Consider the following 22,986-nt stretch of genomic DNA (forward strand, 5'->3'; position numbering starts at 1 on the left):
ATCGTAAATCTCTGCTGGAATCGTCCACGTAAATCAATTATACGAATAGAAAAAATATCAAATCGGGAGTTCGAAAATAATGATTCACTGCCATCCACACGACCCAATTGTTTTCGTAATTCATGAGGTCCAGTAATTGCCTGTGTTAACTCACCTTTATTTAATATCTGCATGGCTGGATCGCTGCAATAAACGTTCATGTCCCATCAATTTCTACTCATTGTTATGGAAAAGAACAAAACAGACGATAAATTAAAGTATGAAAATTTGCACATTATTTAAATTAGGTCAGGAAATTTATTCAAATCGAATCAACTGATGTGGAGCAGAGGATTTGGCGTGAATAAAATGCTAAATATTCCAGATTAAAAATATTAAGTTTTTATTGCTTGTCATGAGCTAAATGTGATTATAATAATTAATCGAAACAGAAATGGGAATGCTCAGGATAAAAACAGCGTAATCAAACAAGACTAGCAATTTGCTGACGACAATGCGGAAGGGTAAATCAAAGTCACATCATGTGTCTAAACACAGTGTCATGCAGCAATGTATAATGATCCAAGTCAGCTTTTCAGCGCGCAGTCGGCGCCCGCAAATCAAAACAGTACGATTTCAGCGACACATTATCAAATACAATGATCGCAAATGGAGAGAGAAAGAGGGAGAGAACATCCCTCCGTACACAAAACACGCAATTTGTTGTTATGGCGGCGGAAACAAACGACGAGGAAACCGATTTCGGTGATGCAACTATAACGACCAAGCGAAATCATCATTTCGTCGTACATTGGAAAATTGCGGTAAATAATGCTATGCAATCTACAAGTAGCGATACAAAATATTTCGTCATGTCCATTTGATGTCAAAAGGTAAAACTGATTTACCAATTTGCTTGAAGGAGCACCCTAGTTTTGCATTTTCTCCTTTCCAATCTGTTTGTCGAGTTCAGCATCCACAAATTTTACTTTCCTCATTTAAAGAAATGTAAAATCAGGACCACTTTTGCTGCTCTTTAATTGAACTTCCAATGGATTGAAATCCCGTGGACTTTACTTTGAAACAAAAGAGAATATAAAAAACTTTGGTGCTCCTTTACTGGCTGTATAATAGTGTGGCTGCGTGTGTGTGTTCAAATGTGTCAATATGTGTGTTTGTGTGAATGTTTGTGTAATTTTAATAATCATAATTAGTTGGTAATGACGAACGCTAATACTCGTGACTACATTGAATCTCCATATTAGTAATTCATGAATGAGTATTGCAAATAGTACATAATCCATCGTAGTAAGTCTATACATCATGTTTTACATTGTAATGTGTGTTATAAGTACATCATAATTATCCGTCTCATCTCAGCTGGTTCGATTGTATGTATGTATGCATACAACGCACTCCCTAAAAATTTTGTTAAATGTAATTCGATCGATCGTCCTAGGATTTACAAGAAGCCGATTTTTGGTGCCCAAGTTACTTCGCAATTATATCGTTTACAATTCAATCTCTTTTATAAACCACTTATGCACGTACATAGCAACAATTGAAGATTTTTAATTCTTTTTTCGATACACGCATTTGACACGACATAAAAGTCACAAAATATAGACACGTGTGTTAATCTGGAGTCAAATTCGAATTTCGATTTGCTTGCTTCTTTATTGCGCGCTTTGCTGTTTCCTTGGAAAAACCCTTCGAACTTGGATGTATCTAGAATAGTGCAATCTCTGATCGAATTTCCTGCGGTCAATGTTCAATATACCTTTAAGTACAATACAGAGTATTCTCGTTGCAATTTTTATACAGCACATCAGTTTCGCGATAAATAATTATGTGTAACAAACATTGCTTGTATACTTCTAGCCTCTGAAACATCAAAAATTCAATTTTAATTATTGCTTTCTTTTATAATACACTTGCAATTTTCATTGTTCTTCTCTGGAGAAAGTTGCTATTTTTGCTCGTTTATTGACTCTGCAATTCGGAAACGGTTTTGCTGTCTCTTACATTAGTTAGCGAATCTGGCCGAAAATTATACCCGATTTCTTTCTCATCGCCCCGAAAAAAAAAAACGAAATGTATGCAGAAAGAAACACACTTATTCGACTGACAAATATGGAAGACTTCTGTCATTATTTGACCTCTGCCTCGTGCATGGCGCTTATCTGCCCAACGACGTGACACATTTCACAAAAGGGGGAGAGCACTCGAGTGTTTCATTTTTAGCCCGGTGAAAAGGGAAGGCTGGCTTCAGGAAGCGACACGCACCCGAAAAAGAAAGCTCGATGGCGGAGTGACGCGCGCGTGACTGATCGACGCCGGCTAATTGACTGATGTGCGCCGATTCAGCCTAAAGAATAATTAAAGAGCCGATGAAAATTTGATGCCCAGAGAAAAGATAGGCAGCTCGAGATTCATTTTTTTAGACTAATTGAATTATTGGAGCAGCACAAAAAATGTTGGTGCTCTAAACGCTGCCAAACTTGGTTAATCGATTTAATAATTTCTGTCCTTTAGCATGGCTGAATGTCAGCTTTTCTAATAAAAACGGCTGCTAAAGTGTGTCTATTAGGTGCGTCTTTTTAAGAGCCGCGTCCCCGGGGGGCATTGAATATCTTGGACAAAAAGTTCACGCGAGTCGTGTCGTATTTCTTGTTGATGCGGTTCGACCCGATTTATATTTCATGCCGACGCTTCGCCGGGAAATTGACGACAAACGAAATTCGGCGTGAATACCAAATCCGAGATCTGCTGGGACCGCTGGAAATATTCATCGCGCGAAAACTAATTTATGGATGGCCCCCATCGGCGTCATAAGATGGCACCCACGGGAGGCGCCAGCCTGCCTTTCTCCGGGCTGCGTGGGAGAGATGATAATTCCGACGGATCCATGCGTATAATCACCGAGGCTTCCATATCCCCTAGCCCACCCCCAACTAGAAAGAATACTCATTTTTCCCCAATTACTTCACCTGTTGCAGGCCAATTAGTGACGTCAGTCGACCTTGAACTCATTTACTCGCTTCGTTGCAGACTAGAACAGTGTTTTTTTCACATTGTAAAAATCACAACCAACTATATGGAGATCAAAATCAACACACGGATACTTAAATTTAATACACATTCAAATCGTATAAGCACTAAAGTTACAGACGAGAATGATACACAACACTGGCTTCGTAAAGAGAGTGACTATATAATTTTTTATCTTTTTCAATTTTGAAATGCATTTCTGTTAATATCGCTCGTTTGGTGTCTTTTTTTTGCTATAAAATTGTTGTCAGCCAAAGGTTTTTGTTTGTTTGCGTGTGTACAAAATTAGATTACAACACAGTTTTCTTTCATTTGTTTGGTTATTCCCTAGATGCGCTTTGTTCGTTTGGTTCGCGAAGTATGTATAGTCCCGTTGGCAATAATCAAAAAGTACAATAATAATCATATATGTGACTAGGGTTTCAGCACTTAGGCTAGGACGGTGGACACTTTGCGGTTGTTGCAGAGCTCCAATATCCCGTATCACTGTGTTCTAATCAAATTGTCCGGGTGCTCTCGCGGGTCGAGCGCGACAATTAGAGTAAAACATGCTTCGTTGCTTCAACATTTTCTTCTCAACTCGTTTTTTGTTTGTTTCTCAATTGAAAACGGGGGAAAATTTGGTTTCCGTGACGATATTGCTGAAGTTGACTTTAATATGCCTGGAATGCGCCGGTTTTGATAAATTCCTATAAATACGCGTTACAATCCTATATAATACGGTGAAGTTAAAAATTCCTTCAGTCAATCAAGGGGAATTATTATTTAGCGTATTATCAGCTGTGTGAGTGAGTGTGTGTCTTTGTTTAAGTGTTGATTTTAATTTCAATAAATTGCTTTCGATTGTTATGCTTCCTAATCTTTACAAATTTTCAAGTGGATAATCTTTTGGCTTTCTAGTAAATATACGAATCTCAAATTTGTCTGCGGTATTGCTTGTGGGTACAGTAATATTTTACTATGAGCTCGTTTCTGGATTATGGATATGATAGTACGTGGGTCGTTAAATTCAGTGTTCAATTTTTGGTACCACCGTGTTCGTTGTATTGAATTCGTCAAATTGGCTTTGGAATGTTGGAACCGGAAATATATCAGGGGAAAACACACTCTGCCGGTTGTCTGCCTGGAGCGGCGGCGTTTTTCGCACGATAGTTAGTTGCATTGTAAAAACCTGGCTGTTTGATTCGTTTCGATGGCGCTCTCGGCGGAAGTGAAGCCGCTCGGGCGATGCGTTTCGGTGAGTGCTCGACTAATGCACGGGTAATTGCTGCAAATGGGTATCAATTTGCTCGTCTGGCGCAATTACAAACAATAACTAACTGCAGCGAGCGGCTCCGCATCCGGCCGAGCGCGAGGCTAAAATTACTCCTCGCGGCGGAGGAGTGTCTGAGTATAGGAAGGAGCTGCACCTGAGAGAAATGCAAGCAATGCCGGGAGGAATGTATATGCGTTTTAATATTCTGCTCATAAAGTCGCGAGTGCGGGCAGAACGCTGCTGTTCATGTGTTCCGAGTCGGCCACACCCGATCCTGCCCCTGCGGCGAGTGTGTCAACTCGATTCGAGCGGCATTGTTTCTACGTAACTGTGTGTACGTATGGAACAGAAAGCCGGAGAAATGCAGTGAGGAAATTCTCGTGTCCACTAAGCGTCTGCAAGGTAGTACGTTCGGGGAAGGGGAAGAAAAGAGACCTGAGTGATATGGGGTTGAGAGGGAGTGTCGCGCCAGGAGAAAATTCTATCGATTATATACGAGGGAGACAGACAGACAGAGAGACAGACAGACAGATGAAACAGGCAATGTACGTAGCGATAGAAAGATAATTTGCTCTAATTTTGTTCACGCTTCTAAGTCCTCACAGATCGGCAGTCCAGTCAGCACCCCAGCGCGACGTAATACTTTTATTTTTCGTCAGTAATAGTAATAGTGTGTGTGTGTGTGTGTTTATGTGTGTATGTGTGTGTGTTCGTGTTCTGTCCACTTTTCGTAGAAAGAGCGTAGTCGAAAAGACGAAAGAACGGCAGAAACGCACGCTTCGCTATCGTGTTGCTAAAATATCATACCTGCCCCCTACCGACTAGATAAATACAAAATTAGTTGTTCATCTGCTGTTATTACAGTGGCTAATTACTTTTTGAGCATTAAATCTTCAAGAGAGAGTATAAGAGAGAGAGTCGCGCGCGCACTACGGACGAGGCCGGTAATTAGTCCATGACGTCATCACTGCCGTCCAACGAGTTGATCTCGGAGCAGGCGCTCTCGCCCTCCTTGAAGCAGGCCGACTCGTAGTGCTTGTTCAGGTAGGACTTTAGGGCGAACGACTTATCACATCGCTTGCAGCGGAAGTTCTTGGCCGCCGAGTGCGTCTGCATGTGCGCGCGCAGGTTGGACCTGTCGGCGAACGCCTTGCCGCACTGCACGCACACGTAGGGCTTCTCGCCGGTGTGCGACCTGAGGTGGCCCTGAAGCAGCCACGGCCGTGAGAACGCCTTGCCACACACGTCGCACTTGTGGCTGAGGTTGTGCGTGAGCACGTGCATGGCCAGCGCCGGCATACTGACGTACGCCTTGCCGCACGTCGGACATTTCTTGGCCGACTGCGAGTCGAGGCTGCGGTGCGTCTGCTTGTGCCTCGACAGGTTGGACGACGTGGCGTACTGCTTGCCGCATTCGGGACACGTGTAGCGCGTCTTGCCGGAGCCACCGTGCGCCGGCGAGTGCGGTGGCAGCTCGCCGTCTTCGTCCTCGCCCTCCTCGGACGCCTCCGCGCTCGTCATCGTTGACACGCTGGCGATGCTCTTGCGTTTCGACCGCCCGTCCGACATGACCACGCCTCCCTCATATGGGTAGCTCGACGTCGACGTTGACTTGTGCTCCATCTGCAGGTTCGGGCTGTTGTTCTCCGCGTCCGACGAGTACTCAGACGTGGGCGGCGTCAGCGGCGGTCCGTGGTGTCTGCTCGGCTCGCCCGGCTCTCGGTAGCAAGGCGTCTCCATGTTCTCGTGCAGCACCGGTTCGTGCCGCTCCTGCTAACACACAGACACAGCCCGGCCGTGAGTCGAATGCTAAAAGCGGCTTATGCAATTTGCTTCGCGGCTCTGACGAGCACGTTGCCTACCCTCTAAATGCCGACTCTCGGCTCGGTAAATATCTTAATTTGCTCCCTGCTTGCTATGCAGAGCCACGAAAAGTCGCAGCTGATTAACTGAGGCAACATGGAGATAACAAAAATTTTACAAAACATTAGCAGGAGAGTAAAAATTATCATTTAAAATCATAATGTTATTAATCTCTTGATTATAAAAAAATACTAGTTAATATACCCTGTCAATGATTTTGCAAAACCATTAAAAAGTACCCTAGGAAATGAGAAATATTTCAGTGATTCGTTGTTAAAAATTATTTGCAAGAACTCTACAAAAGTCGACACAAGTAAAAGCTTGAAACCACATCTAAATCACTCTCAACGACGGTTTTCTTTGCATGGAACCGTCTGTGATGTTTAGTTTCCGAGTTTGTAAAGTGAAGCTAGAGTCAAAGTACCATAATAATGTGGCATCAGCCTGAATAAAAGTCTACTTTAGTGCGAGTGCTGCAAAAAGCAGGTTGCGAGACGAGTCGTTATTCGGCCAACAGGTGTCACGAAGGTAAATCACTAGACTTTTTCTGTTCTCTTAGGAGTTCTTTAGACAGCGTTCAAATGAGATTAAACTTTTACCGAACACCAGGAAACTAAAAGTGCAGTCAAGTATAAGAATTAAAAAAGCAGTAATTTTATTTTCCTGGTGTCCAGTGAAAGTTTAATAAATGATAATTAAATCATTAAATCAATTATATCGGAATAAAAAAAATGAATCGATGTCTAGAAAATCATTTGAATATCATGTTACGACCTGTACCTCAAAATAATTTGAACAGATAGCGTGGAATCGCAATATTTGTGGTTCATTTATTATCAATCAGTTAGTGACTACGAATGTTGAAATTTTTAGCCCAAATGCGGATTCAACGCAAATTTACAATGTATTTTGTGTGAATTCATGCTTTCAAAAATATTATCATGACAGAAAATCAGCAATCATAAAAAATTCAAGTTTATAGAAAAAAATTAAAATACAAACTAATTTGCAAAAAGGGTAAAGACCAAAGAGATTCTCAATTTAGATCTCTTCTACCCCGAAAACCTACACACAAAATATTGAATTATTAAAGGATAGTGTATATGCCAGTGAGACAAAATTTAAATTTTGGACGCTCACGTCTAAGTGCTGCTCTTGCGTTTCGTCACTGCTCTCGGCCTGGTGCTCGATTATGGAACTGAGGGGCACGGCGGACACCTGTCCGGGCGGAGGCAGAGGCGGCAGCGACCTGGACAGTTCGAGCAGGTCGTGCGCCACCTCCGTCTCCTCGGCGCTGCGCATCCTAAAGATGGGGATGCCGCCGTCGTGGCCGAGAATTTCCTCTCCGCTCGATGAGTCGGCCGGTCGGTCATGCTGCTGGATGCTGTTCGGAATGAACTCGTGGATGTTGTAGTTGTCTGAAACACGGCAGAAGCGGCGCTTGTTAGTCGAGCGAGTGCGTTGGCGCGCTGCACACGGGATAAATCACAAAAGTGTGATTTTTGGCCATTCAAATGCAAACGCTAATGGCCGAGGCGGACAAAAACAAGTCGTAAATCTCGCACGCTGCCAACTCCCGTGCATTGTGAGAGCGCCGCGCTGCGAGCGTGGATAAACAATTCCGCCCCAATTTCGTGCGAAAGAAGATTCGCTCGCTAGCTGGTGCATGGCTGGCTGCCTGGCGCGCCTCTTAATTTATGGTGCACAACACACACGCGCCAGCTGATTTATGAAAGCAAAAGTATTCGGCCCGGCGCGTTGCATAATTATTTTCTTGTCGGAATTAATTTCTCGCCTGCTCAGCAGCGTTGTCCCTCCTCGCCAATTTATCTACCTGGTGGAAGCGAAAAAATAGTTGTCAGACGAGTGGGAGCATATTTTAGCCCGACGCAGACAATGACTTTTCACTGTGGGCGGAATGCAAATAATGGAGATGAAACTATTATTACTATCGGTTCAGATTTTACTCGCTAGGATGAGTGTATATATTATGCTTTTAGAAAAAACCTGATATTGCATCACATTAATAACTTTTCACATTCGAATATCAACAAAGAATGAGATTAAAATTTCTCTCCTGCGATAACAATTGTTCTAGTTGATCACCATTGGTGTTTAACGAGCTCTCTATCAACGTGTAAAACTTTTTCCGATTAAATTGCTTGATATTTATTGCGTTGTTAAGCTGCAAAGAGTTTTTCCGTGTTAACCATGTTTGCTGTAGTTATCCAGTTTAAGTGTAGGCAACGGTACATACATTCAAAACTGCGTTCCAGGTGGAAGCTAAACGGAAACCCAGCAGTCGTAATTTGCTTATGACGTCGATGAATGTTAAAAGTGGAAAAATGAGAGCACACACATAGATTGCTGGCTGCGTGAATCAAATATAAAAATTCGTAGGAAATCGATCACTCTGGGTTCTTTGAAACGCAGTGCAATGGAATTCCAGTCGGCAGCTGCACGAAAGCCTCTCTTCCTCTCGCTCGCCAGCTCTCTTTTACAGCTCGCGTGCATTTGGAAATTGTTTCAAGAGGAACAATAAAAGTGGATCTCCAGCGGCGCGCACATTTCTGATGTGTTATGCCACTTGAGTGCATGGGGGCTAATGGGAGAAAGCTTCTGTGCAAAAAGACGGCAGCGAAGGAGCGGCAGCCGAAGGAAGGCAGCAGACGCGCGCGTGGATGGCTGAGAGCGCAGCAATGACTTAAGGCCGTAATGGAACACACAAGGAGCTGCTCCACACATCAAGAATGGTACACGTCTGAGGCGCCACCCGCACGCAGCCCTTCTTCTGCCTCGTGCTGACACGTTATGCGCATTAAGCCCAATTGAGAGCGAGAGAGAGAGAGAGAGAGAGAGAGAGAGAGAGAGAGAGGCAGGGGGCCGCGGGGGTAAGAAATTTGATTTTCCTCCTGTCTGGCAGCCAGAGCGAGTAGAGTGGCAGCTCACAGCTTTTTATTTGCCGAATAATTACGGTGCGCGTACACACTCGCTCGCTCGACTATAGACTTCAAAGTGGTGAAAGTTTCAACAATAACTTTCAGAGTTGCAGGCGACGGCAATTTGCCTTCAAAGGCGAGAGCTGATTGTTGTTTATCAGAATGGAGCGATGCAAAAGCGGCCGGCGGATGACGAGCAGGCGTTTGAGCGTGTGATGTGACATACTACTCTGTGTTGTCTTTTTCCCGCGCTGCGCGCACGCTTCAATTGCCTTCAGGGCCGATAATTTATGACTTTGCAGCGTGCCAAAGCAAAAAATGGGCTTTAAAAATGAACACGGAACAATAAAAAGCGGCTTTCATTGCACGCGCGCGCGTATTTTTAAAAGCGACACTGCCGCGAGCGATCATTTTGCTGCTCGAATTTTACTGCCATGATTCGCTCGAAATGCTCGGCTGCCACGCAAAAAATGGTTTTATTGCCGTGCAAACGGAAAAGTAAGTTTGCTTTAAAAAACCCCGGTTGATTCAAAATGTGAGAGCGCTAAATTGTGAAATCAGTCTTTTCTAATTCACTAATTTCAAAATAACTTTAAATCAAGTAATATGCTTGGTTTTGAATAATAAAACTGGTGAATGGTGTTCGCCATTTTTTAACCGTTAATCTTAAAGACAGTAAAAAGCAGAAAATTAATTTAAAAGTATTAATATATTTGCAGAACCTTTTTTAAAATTAATCATTGTTGATTTGAATGTTGATCGTGACTCACTTGGCATAAACTTATATATCGTTTACAGAGCAAACTCTAAATCTTTAATTCAGTCGATATTTTGAAGCGGCATTGCCTCATCAAACTACGTTTATATTGTCGTGTGATTACAGGTAAATGCGAGGGTAGCTAACTCCAACATAGGGATCGAAAAAATTGAGTGTAGTGAATGTTATATTATCTTAAGATTTATCTTTTTCTGTGACCTCGAAGGCAGATATATATATATATATATGCGTAATGATAGTTATTTTTACAAGATGAAACTATTTATTATAATAGCAATTTAAAAAAGAGGGTATTAATTAGTCTATTTCAATTATAATTAACAGGGCGTTCAAAATTAACTGTTCAAATACTGCAAATGAAATTAGGCGTTTTAAGCGTTCGCTCAGCAGTGGATGTCATCTGTTAAAATCACACTGATAGTTTAATAGATCCCACTCTGGCAATTACTTAGACCTCATAAGCTGCTGCGTTATCATCAGGATGGAAGCGTGACGATTTGTTGATTTTCCAGGCAAACAAAGACCGTTCTCATTTCGCTAAATGAATAAAGAGGACAGAGTGCGTGTGGTGACACGCAGCTGTCACGCGTGTTTTAATCATTGCAGAGCAGGGCACCGCTTTTTATTGTGTTTTTGTTTGCGTCATCGTCTCGAGCAAGCAGGGCGCGCGCGGCTGCTGGTGTGCATCGATTGCCAGTCGTCATCATCATCATCAGTTTCGTCCTGGACTGCAGATCGATAGGAACGGCGCCACCCCGAGAGACACAAAAACATGTTGTCCTCGTGCAAAATAAAAGAGAGGATGAACTTGGCTTGTAACTGGCTTCACTAGGCCAAACTTGCTTTCGCCCACCCGCCCGCCCGCCCGCGCACACCGAGTCATTTTTCAATTTTTGCAGCGAATTTCTCATGGCTGCGAGCTCGGGTAAAAAACTCGTCGCTGCTGCTTTTTGCGCGCGGAGCGATTTTTCATTCACGGCAGGGAAAGTGAAAAAACCTGAGTTGGATGGTGTTCCAGCAGAGTGCCTCGGGGCCGACTCGCAGCCGCGTGCGGAAAAAAATCAATAAGTTGCACCGCGGATGGCGACCAACCTCGGCGCACTCATTGTGATTTAATTAACCCCAATGGAAGGGTCCAAATGGTGAAACGCGTGTAATTATGATTTCAGTCTTGCGGGCCCGCCTCCTGCTCGCCGCCGAGCTAACGCCGAGCGCGGAGAAAGTTTGCACTTCAATCTCAACAGGTTGTCTATAGTTTCCAAGGAGGGCTTTGTACTACACACTTCCGCACACTTGTGTATAGTAAACAAGTGCAAATTTGCATATTCCTCCATTATGCAGCTAGTAATTGCTGCTGCCGGCGAAAACAGGCTAAAACCAGAAAGTGGCGGAATGAACATTGGACACTTTTAATCACAACACCGGTTTAAAAACATTTATATTTGACGAAGAGTTGATCTACTTGAGTAAAAAATCTGTCAGTAAAACTGTAATTCTATATGTAAAATTTTAATGAGATTTTGTTAATTCCATCTTTGAATGCTTTTAGAAAATTCATTTAGGGGTATGCACACACAGAGATATTTTTTATTCCTAAGTATCACGTCTAATTCATATCTGAAACTCTAGTTTATTTAATAAAAACTGTCCTGTGTAGCCGCTGAGCACCAGCCAGCCAATAATTCTTCAGAATTGGCTATATTGTTATATATATGATGTGTTATATAATGATGTTCAATATTATTTAAAAATATAATTAAATTTTAGACATCTTTAAAAAAGGTATTTTAATCTCTTTTAGCATTTATTCTTCTGTTTTTGCTTCTTCGAACAAGGATTTTTGAGAAGCAAACTTATCAAAGTTTAAGATGAGAACGTTTTTGCAGTTGAGAACCAACCGAGTTGAAAACAGAGCTCACTAAGTAAAGTTCGTCGTTCGTCTTTGTTGCTACGGTACTTCGTTTGAATTTGTTGCAGTTATTTTTTCAAATACCAGTTAGAAAAAATATTTTTGTTCAATAATAAAACTTTTAATTTTTTGCTCGCGCGAGTAGTGCATGTCAATATCACCCCACTCGTATCCGCTCCAATTTCACCCTGTGCTGCGAAATGTGTCAAATTACAGATATTATTACTCTGCTAAACACAGAGGAGAGAGAGATAGTCAAAGTTACCGCAGCAGCCAATGAGAAGGGGTCCTTTTTCTCGAGCAATTTGCACGGTGCTCCATCCTAATGCAATATGCTCTGATAATAGCAATATCAGCACGATCACTACCATTATTATTATTATTGCAAATTATACGAGCAGCAGCGCTTGTTAGATAGTGGCTTTGTGTGAGCGAGTGTGAGTCTCTCGCGTATGTGTTCCGAGGAGGTAATAAATAAAACGACGCTCAATATTCCACGATGCAAATTGTGTGTCGTGCCGTGTGTGTGTGTGTATGTTCTACGTGTGTGTGGGCTGCTGCGGCGCGGTGGTAATTGTAGTAGCCAAGTGAGAGAGGGGGGCGAGGACTTAACCCTTCCGTTCAGTACATCCAACTAACTTCCATGCAACCAGCCAGCACTCGTGCATAATTACCTGCCGGCAATCTTCGCCAATTTGAGCGATCACAACGATCGATGCGCTGTTGTTGGCCGGCTGTCAAGTTGTTAATATGCACACACGCCTTGTTTCACCGACACCCACTTTGCTCACGAGTTTCGCATTGATTTTGCCACGGCGGGTCAATGCATCCGTGCGCTGTGAAAAGCTGGCAAACTCAACGTTCTCAACTATGTTATTATATCATTAAAATTTACAGTTTAATTGGTACTACTTAAGTAGCATAAATGACGATAATATTTTTGATTGATTGATAAATTGTTAAAAGACATTTCTGGCCACCTAATTAGCGAAATGTTATGATTCAATATTTTCGTTCCAGTTCAAAGAGTTATTTCACTCTTACGATGGTAATGCTACAAAAACACAACATTAAATAAAAATAGGCTTTAATTGATGGACGAACATTTGGCACTTGTTTAACGCGATAAAAACGTTGGGCACAACTAACCTAATTGCAAATGTAGATTCTTTACAAGTTCTGGCATGAGTTTCAAGATTGGAATGTATCCAACAAGAACGCGGGTAGTTTTATTGAACTTACGAAGTTTTTATCGCTCCACTTTTTATTCGTGCTGCATACTTACTATCAAGAAAATCGAAAGCAAACATCAAAACTCAAAGAAATCTGCTACGCTTGAGACAAATCCAAGCTGCTTGAAAACATCCACCTTGTCTGCCGAGCCAAAGTTTGCTGTTGGAGCCAAAAAGCTGCTTTTAATAATCAAGGGGGACATAGCAAATTTCGCGGGATGCACATTCCCACCGGGCCCAGCAGACTAACGAACGAACCAACCAACTTATTCGCAAAGTTCTGACGAGCCTCCACCATTTCTCAATATTGGCTGATCACGTTACTCGCTTTCCCACAGCCACACAGCCCGTCGCCAGGAAATTGTACCATTTTAGCAAATGTTAATATCAGCCATGAGACTGGAATAAGGAGTTTCCAAAGTGCGCCTGAGGAGCTAGCAGCACATTTTATAACAATTCCAATCACAAGTTGGCTGCTCGGCTGTTCATTTTTCTCTCCGCAAGCAGCGCACCGCGCACCGACACTATCTCTCGCTAATTATGCCATAATAAAGTTTGCGAATGCAGGAAGAATGCAAATTATCTGCTAATGCGCTTTTAATTTCGGATGCACGCGCGCGGAACTCGCGCCTAATGATGGCGGAGTGGAGGGCAAAAAGTTGATGAAAGTTTGCCGGGGAAAAAGCGAAAAGTAATCAGGGGATATTATGGTGAGAGGCTCTATTACTTCTTTTCGAAGCTTTTTGTTTTTGTGGAATGGCGGCAGATTTACCCGCAGCGGAGGAAAATGGCTGAAATGGCTTTTCCACATGTAATTTATATCCATCTCATCCAAAGCAAGGGTTGAACTTGGCAAAAAACGCACCTACCTACTGTAGCACTTTTAACTCTTCAAAAGTAGGTCATAATAAACCACATTTGAAGTATTACAGGAGAAGCCATTGAAAAATTTATCTCGTTTTTAATATATTCGTTTTTGATCTTTTAAAATGTATGAAACCTTTTAAGCTTCCATCTATTTTTTAGCTAAATTAATTTTAGAACAACGCTCTTAAATTTTATTCAGAGAGATGAATCGCAAATTTATGGCTTTCACTTAAAAATTCATATTTTAACTTTTTCGCAGAAAGCTTACATTACATAGTAATGCGATTATTTTTCATTTATCCTGCCTTATCCCAGGTCTAAAATAACTACGGCCGCATATTTCCTAAATTTTTGCTAAAGCCGGATCTGCTCGTCGTAATTTCTGAAAAAAAGGAGTTAGAACAAACGCGGCGAAAAAGCTTGTTAGCCGGCCACAAATTAAATTAGAAGATCCGCGGGATTAGAGTGGAATTTCTGCACCTCGCAACGTAATCCGGGTTGAAGTAAGGGGCGAAAAAAATGCGAAATGAATGTGACACAAAGGGAACGGCACAATATCTCAGCCGGGATTACCCGCGTGCAGGCGGCGGACGGTCAAATTTCCGTTTCTTCCACACGCGCACAATAGCTATTTTTAATATGTGTGCTGCGAGTGGATTTACACGGCCTTACGTGCGTGTCCCTTTTCTTTCTACAAGTGGCGAAAGCAGCTTACCAAGTGCGTGCAGTGGTTGCTGGAATGAGAGGAATACCGTCCCTGTGTCTTCCGAAAGCCGGGGAAATTAATCTTAGCTTCTGCAGACGCTAAGCCCGCCTTGAAATATAAGTGATAAATTATCACATCTATAAAAGGATTACATGAGCGTTCAGTGTAAATAATATCTGACGAGGCATTCTCGCTATGCGCGCCGCCGACGAGCACTCTAATTAATCAACAGCCGTGCCCCTGTTGAAACGGAACATGGCTGATGAATAGGCCGTGCAAATTCCAAGATGGTTTTCCAAATTGGCTTTTAAGCAGAATGCAAACGCACAGCGCTGATTAATGTGCCTTGTCCAATCAGACAAAAGTCGCCGGCCTGCCGCATATATTATATGAAATGTCCCTGAAGGTGTTGGTCGCCTTGGAAAATTGCCCAGCACTTGCCCACTTTCACCACGTGCAATCTAGAAGCCTGCCAAGAGCGATTTTCCTAATTTGGCTTTCGCGCCGTTCATCGGACACTTGAATAGGGCCAAACTAATGACATTAGTGCAGAACTGCCTACAATTCAGAAAGACGAAGATCATCATGAAAACTTTGTGGAAATTAAGATAGAACAAAGTTAATTTTTCCACTTTTCCAGCTAAAAATTATTTAATTGATAGTGCGCTAGTTAATAGCATAGGGAAGAAGCTATAGTTTTCGCATTTGACAGAACTCCGGATTGGTCGGTAACACTACTAAAAGAATAAATTGAGGGGGATTTCCAGCCGACTTGACCACTTTTGCTTATTTTTTTGCCCTTGACTGGCTTAAAATTCTTTTGAAGAATATTAACTTTCATTTCTTTTGTCTCATCTTCCTATTTTTTAATTTTTCTTTCTGTATTTTTAATACGCGCCTTTTTCAGTATTTTTATTTTTCTAATGGGATGGCATCTTATGTCAATTATGCCTCAATATTGGCGAAATTGATGATATCGTGACAAGAGTCAGGTGCATTATTTGTTTTGCAGGTCAAGAACGATTAATGAGACCTTACGCTCAAATCAACATTATCCCACGAGAACGTGCGTATACTTTTCTCAATCCAATCCTATTCCACTTACTTACTTACTTTAGGGGGGTTCCCCTCGAATTCAACAATATGGAAAGCGTACAAGTAAGAAAATTCCATTTAAATGTGAAATATAACTTTCACAATAGTCCCCTCTTTGATTAAATCAACAGAACAGTCTAAATATTTAGTAATAATTTTACGATAAATTAAACATTACAACTAAAAAGAGCTTTAGACTTTTTCAAGCTTCAAAAATCGATACACTTTAAATTGCTCCGTCTCTTGTATGTGCCTGTGACGCGAGGGCCAATTTATAATTCAGCAATTATGAGTCGGGTAAATCGACTTTCGCTTTCCCGGCGGCGAGGCGGGCCCGATTCGCAGAATTAACTTGTCGCGAGCAAAGCACGACTTTTCGACTCGTCTGCTTTGCCGTCGGCTAATTGGGCTTTGCAGTGCATGACGCTTTCGAACAAAACACGTTTACTCATTAATGAGCACGCCAAGGATCGATTAATACAAATTATACTCGACGCGCGCGTATACATACGTGAGTAGTTGGCTTTATTGCTTTGTGTCCGACTAGCTCATTGATTGAGGCTTAATTAATGCGCTGCAATCAAAGCGCCGACATGGAATTGCAATTACGTTTGATTAATATCTGTATGCGCGCGACTTTCAAAGCATACATACACTCGCAGATGAAACAGCAGGGACACACATAAAAACCGCCGCCACCGCTGCTGATGAATTTATTTTATTGCCCCCTCCCCGTCCGGCCGCCGAGAACAAATAAAAAAACCGGAGGCAGCAGGCACAAAAAGAAGCTGCTATGCGGTGCAAATTACATTTAGCGAAATTTGGCCGGACACGTTTTCACACTCGAAATGAGATTTTGCCGGCCACTTTTTCGCTCTCGTGCCATTATTAAGTTTCCGCAGGCGCATTCATAAATAAAGGCCGGCAGCCGCGGCGGAGCCATTTCACACGCCTGGTGCGCATATCTTCAGCATTAAATAACCAGACGCAAAAAAGGACAATGCACAAACACACACACTCGCATCTACTTGTTTATTATACACGAAGGCAAAATAAACCGTCAGATTGTGCTGAATTTATTCACCCTTTAATGCAGCGCAAAAAGCTAATACATACTTTAATAACTCCAGGGTATATTCTAATATGTTGGTGGATGGAAAAAATTGTGCTTACATCCGGACGTGTGCATGCGAGCACCACGTAAATAACACAATATGTCGGCCGTTTTTGCATGTGCAAGCGACACACTCCTGCCTCTTTTTACGAGCAGCCAACCTTGGTGCGCTTTTATTTCTTGTGAATTGCTTTTAACGCCGACTTGGGAAATCCGAGATTTTCCAGCCAAATTAAAAGCAAAACTAAACCTTTTTACACTTGTTCTCCATCAATTTGTTTTAATAAAAAATGAACAAGGACTGAAAACTTAAACGAAAAGCAAGAATGAAAAAATTTAGCTAGCGTTGGCATAACAGTATCATCTCTTTTTTCAACGGCCGTTTTTCCGATTGTTAAATTTACAATTTATTAAAAAACAATCATCCAATTAATTAATTAATTGAATTTGGCAGTAGCATATTTTTTATTCCAAAAATTTTTCTTTTCTTTTTTTTCTTAAAATATAGCTTTTGAAAAATATCAATAATGCGATATGTCCCAAAATATGAAATCATCTGTTCATTTTCAAACCCACATTAGACGTCCAATATTTCAAATTGCCTGTGACGACAATAAAGATAGCCTCAGTCGGAGGCAAAAAAAAGGAACCCGTAGATCGTCAGCTGCTGAAGTCAAAGCGACCACGGGTGACTGACATCAAAGGCGGACTAATCAGCATCGACAGCACGCGCGGCCGACTCTCTGACTGAGAGAAACAGTTGCCGGCCTATCGCGCAATCTAGCCGAAATCGGGCACAGCGACAGCGGCCGCCGAGAGTGACGGACGCGGGCGCGAGTCGAGACAATTGAGGCCAATTTCGTGATGGGCGGCCATATTGGTTTCGGGGTTGCAGTTCATCAGGCGGTGTATGACGGCGTGCGCTCGACGGGGTCGCCGGCGCGGTAATTACAGTAACAAATGGCCCTCACTTTACCTACTAACTGCCGGCCCAATGGCCTTTGTAAATGATGCAGGCGTCGCCTATTCTGCAACACGCCGACCACGCTTTGCACATTACACCGTAATAGATGACTAGATTAAAGTGGAGCCTCGCAACGCCTTCTGCACTAAAAATCGGTTTATGTCAAAGGCTATATTGGCTGCACGCCGCGCGCGACACATAAAAGATAATACAAAATTAATTTGGATTTAGGGCTGCGGCCCCGGCCGACCTAATCTCCATTAGATGGCCAATTAATTTCGCTAAGCTTCTTAAATTCCAACGTGCGCGAGCGGACACTGCCTGCGCGCAATAACTGATGCCTCGCCACCGCCGCCTCCGCTTAGTTTTTGCACCGACGCAATCTGCGCTTTATTGAGCCGGCAAATTCTGTTTTTACGTACTCACGCTCGGTCGAACGGCGCTCTCGAGAATTGCACCCGATTACAAGTTTGAAATTGGAAACGGCAATTTTGTTGGTTGATGATTTTTCCGGCTTGTTTTAGAACGCGCCTCTGGGCGAGCAATTGATGCGAGAGTAACGACGATCCAATTACCAAGTAGGAAATCAGTGATGACGAATGTATCCGATGTCATTTTCCCATACTCAATTTTCTATACAGAAATAGAAAAAAGTTCTAAAAATCGTAAGATTGAATATATCTGGCACAAATTTAATTTTTGCAGTTAAATGCTTCAACTCAACCTATACGACTAAATGGATGTTGTAAATTTTCTATCTGACAGTCTGCAGCTTGAGCCACTGACTGTAAGCTGACTTCCTTACGAGCACAATAAAAATTATTTTTAATTATTAGATTTATTTCACAGTGCTTAACTTCGTGTCAAGTGCTGTTAATTTTAGATGTTTTTATTTGTCAAAAAAGTCAGTCTTCTTCGTATGTTTAAGAGCATGTAATGAGTCTAACATATAATTGAAGCTTTAAAATGCATTATTCTAAATGAAAATCTTCATTTTGTGCCGGAAGATTTTATGTACATGGTTCAAGAAGCTTAAAATGATATGATTTGTGTTCATTTGATGGCCCCAGGATGATTGGAAGCTCTGAACAATATTGGTCGTCTAAATAAATATCACAGTCCTAAACATGTCATTAACCGCTGCATAAGCTGCAGCATTCTGCAAATTTTACCTCTCATTAATAGTAATATCTGTGTGTCCCCGTATACGTGTCCAAAAATAGAGACAAGTATGCTTGTAAAATATAAATTTTTCCTACAGACAAGAAGGATGAAGCCAGCTGTGTGGAGGTTCATTTATCACTGCGGCACTGGCAATAATACAATTATCGGCACGTTCGCGTCGTCAGCCGGCCGGTTGACGTCAAACACACGCAATATGCAAAGTATGGCACCATCAATAAGCGGCTGATGTGTGCATTACACGCGTGGATTGATCAATGGAATTCAGCGGAGCGAGCACCGCGCCGCCTGAGAGATGTTCAATAAATTACCCATCAACCGCGGATCTTCCACTTGACGCATTAAAATGCTGTACATGCGAGCACGAGAGAGAGAGAGAGAGAGAGAGAGAGAGAGAGAGAGAGAGAGAGAGAGAGCACAGGTGCGAAAGAGAGAGCGGAGGCTTGATTACAGACACACCGCTTTGCACACACGCACGCACGCACGCGTTTCTAATGCCAGCAGCTGCGGATATTGAATAGCTTGCAAATTGTGATTGACAAATTTTGATTAATGGCTTGGGTAACGCGGGCTGAAAGTGAAATTTGCATTTTCGCGACAGCTAGATTTCATCTACTACGCGAACGCACCTTGTCTGGCACGCGCTTACATGAAAAATCGCAAATTAATCTTGAGTCACGCCCTCGTGCTGCAATATTTCACATCAGCATCAATTTGCACGCCGGCACTTTGTCTACCTCGCTCCAGCTCCACCACCGCCACCGCAACATGGTGTGCACCCAAGCCAGCGCATGACTGCCGCCTCTAACGCTCTAACCCAATTCATATTTTTTCCAAAATAAAAACTGGCACATTGGCACATTGCTGTTTCATCAAAAGTTATCTAAATACTATTTTTCAGATGGATTTTACAATTGCTACACCAATTATGCAAATAATAATATGAGATATGAGGTTGGCTGAAGAGATAAATAAATTCCATATTTCTTATTTGTTATTGGCGGAATAAGCCACTGAAAAAATATTGTTTCATATTGTTCCTCTTTTTTTTGAAATATTTAATTAGCAATTTAAAGAGTAATCCATATTTTTATTCCAAATATGATAGGTTTGTAAAGAGATATAGAGAGTAATGCACTCTCACTATATTATTTTGAATAAATTTTGCTACAATTTAAAACAGTGCGATTCATGTTTGCTTCCATGCATACAAAAATTTGGGTGTTAAATAATGAAAGGAAGAAGTGAAATGAGGAAAGCAAATCGTAAAAAAGGGTGCACATCTATCAGAAAGCACGTTCAGGCCAGCTTCAATTTATCCGACAATTTTCAGCCGAGTTTCGGGTTTGATTACCCAGTGCGGCGGCAAGCAAGCGTCAAATTTTCCTCTGCAGAGACGGACGGGGAGTATACGCGTACGCGAACGTGTTTTTCGCTTGATGAATTATTCAAACAGGTTGCAATAAATCTGCGGCGCGCGCGGTGTGGCAGAAGCGCGGTGGCGTCGCAAAGGAAATAAATTTTAAAATGATATTTGATGCGGTGCGGAGACGCTCGAGTCTAACTTGGCCAGAAAACCACCACTCCCGCGCGTGGTTTCTGCGTCTTTCTTTTTTTATCCTTTAATTAATGCCGTCGACGCGGGCCGAATTATTTAATAAGCAGCAGGACCCAATTACAAAGTAGCGCGCGGTTGCACTGCTCGGTCGGAGAGTGGCACGCGAATTTAGCGCTGCGACGCTGCCCATGAATAATGCAGCCCTTAATTACACGGCCTGAATTGGCTTTCCAGTTTCGTTTATAATTGTGTTTGCACTATTGCAGAGCGAGAGAGCGAAACAGTCACTAAAGTCAACATGCGGACCTCCTTCTCCGGTAGGCTGCACTTCCCATCTCGGCAGCGCGTTGTTAATTTCACGCCGTGTATTATCATTATGCAAGGGCGTATATATTGCGCATTGTGCAAGAGAGCGGAGGCCAGGTGATGAAACAATAACACAAGACTTTGTGCTCGTCTCGAAGGAGCGCCGCCGCCTCTATTATGAGTGGATTTCTAAAAAACAGCGCGCACCGTGTGCGTTAATTAACTAATTAACCTGCAAGACGCTGGGCAATTAAAACAGGCAGCCGCTTTGTGCACTTTCTGTTAGTTTCTTTCGTCGGTGTTTGCTTTTCAACGCTGCTGCGCTCCGCCGCGGAGAAAAGATTCGAAAAGTTGGCTCAAAAGGATGGCACTTGCGAGAGAGTAAACAAAAGTAGCGGAGAAAATTGCGAGAGGCCGCGCTCATATTTTCATTCCATTTGTTGTTCACTCGAGGAGCTGCTTGAATTCACCGAGTGCCGCGCGAATATTCGCAACAAAAGCATCAAGAATCATCATCTGCAACAGCTTAAGAGTCAAACCTCCCGACCCCCGACGGCAAAAGTTTGGGACTTGTTGCGCCTGAAAGAGGCTTGTTCCAACTAAAAGTACAAAAGAAGCCGGGCACACGTTTCGGCTTTCGGCATAATGAACGAGCTGCTATTGATATTAAAAAAAAAATGCGCGGACGGTAGACAAAGAAAGGGCACAAACGAGAGATCTGGCAGCCGTGAAATTGAGATGGAGGTGCGCGAGCCAAATTTCACGAACCTCGACTTTGACATTATGTTAAAGAACTGGCTATTAAACATTTTTATACGAGCTGTAGAAATGTAAAATATTTGATTTATGAAAATTGATAAAACGCTCTGTGCATAACTCACTAGCAACGATCTGGTTAATTAATAAGGTTTATTTGAAGCTGCTTCTTTTTGCAGTTATTCATAGTTGTTGCCACAGAACTTGCGATCGCGACACTAAAAAATTTCTGGAGTTTTTGAAGTTTAAATTACAAAATGAACTGCGAAAATATGCTGCAAAATTTAGAACTCCAGACTAAATATCTTTTAATTATTACATTTTCCCTGAAATAATAAATTTAAAGTGTTTTAATACAATTATCAAAATAAACAACAGTTATATTAAGAGTTAAGATTTTGTTGATGATATATATGTTCCCATGATAACTACTTGTAAATTCGAAATTGGTTTCTTTGACACTTTCCAGAGGGGTGTTACACATTATATGCAGCACCTTTTCAACTGATGCAAATGATAAAAAACAATTTGAGACTCCCAAATATTCTCAGAACAACAATTTTAAGTTCGTGCAGTCGAAATCCTTTCTCTATTAATGTGAAATGCATGCAAATATTTTTAAAATTGAAAAAAAACCCCACGAACCAAAACCATTGTTTTAATTTTCATTAACAGTGAGGAAGATTTAAAAAGAAAAAAATGTTGAGTCAAGCTGCAATGATTTTGTGCTTTTATGCTGCAAGTATACTGTCATATTTTTGTAGTTGGCGCATCTCCTTTAGAGATCTCCGCATTGGAGGACTCAACAAAAATATAGCAAGTCCTTCTCGTTTTAGGCAGTGCTCTAATTTCGGGGCAAAATTGCTTTTTTCGGTTGCGCTTCCATTTCCACTCGGGCTAATCAAGAGCGTAGCCCGACGCTGTGGCGGTGGCGGTAGCAGCGGCGGATGGATCCCTTCGGCAACTTGTCCCCGCGCAGATGTGTTTATTGCTATAATATTGGAGAAGCGGCTTTTCGCCTGCACGGCCGCAGGGCAACCTGTAGGAGTGGGACGGCGACGTCGCCGCCCCTTTTGCGTCGGCATTCGCGTGTTAATATATGGATAAGGTAAATATTTAATATGTTTCACTAATTACATTCGGGTCTCGGGAAAAAGTTGGCCGGCGCGTATAATCAAAAGTTGGACGGCGGCAGTGACGTTTCGTGCAATAAAAGTTTGCAGAGCAGGGCAAACAGGCGAGATGTTGTTCGAGCATGAAATATTGAGCCTAAAATAACAACCATGCGGGGCTGCTCGCCGGATAATTATCGATTAAACTCTCGCCACGCGCGACCCGATCACGCCGCACTCAGCTCTTGAGCTCGAAATCCTGGTCGTCAGCACTTTCTTGAGTGAGTTTCCACGCGTAATTTCTGTTCGAGAGGGTAATA

The 22,986-nt window shown here is 42.3% G+C and overlaps 1 protein-coding gene across 1 annotated transcript in view; it reads right to left on the reverse strand.

Moving 5' to 3' along the window:
* Positions 1 to 358: 358 nt before the first annotated feature.
* LOC135939191 (transcriptional repressor scratch 2-like) overlaps positions 359 to 22,986 on the reverse strand; it is a 45,211-nt gene continuing 22,583 nt past the window's right edge. Inside the window, exons 3-4 of the mRNA XM_065483423.1 lie at positions 7,289 to 7,566; positions 359 to 6,055 (exon numbers count right to left, since the gene is read on the reverse strand). Of these exons, the coding sequence (XP_065339495.1) occupies positions 5,234 to 6,055; positions 7,289 to 7,566 (1,100 nt within the window). The 3' untranslated portion in view covers positions 359 to 5,233. The remainder of the gene's footprint in view (positions 6,056 to 7,288; positions 7,567 to 22,986) is intronic.

This window comes from Cloeon dipterum, chromosome 3 (assembly GCF_949628265.1).
Source record: "Cloeon dipterum chromosome 3, ieCloDipt1.1, whole genome shotgun sequence".
NCBI classification, from domain to species: Eukaryota; Metazoa; Arthropoda; class Insecta; order Ephemeroptera; family Baetidae; genus Cloeon; species Cloeon dipterum.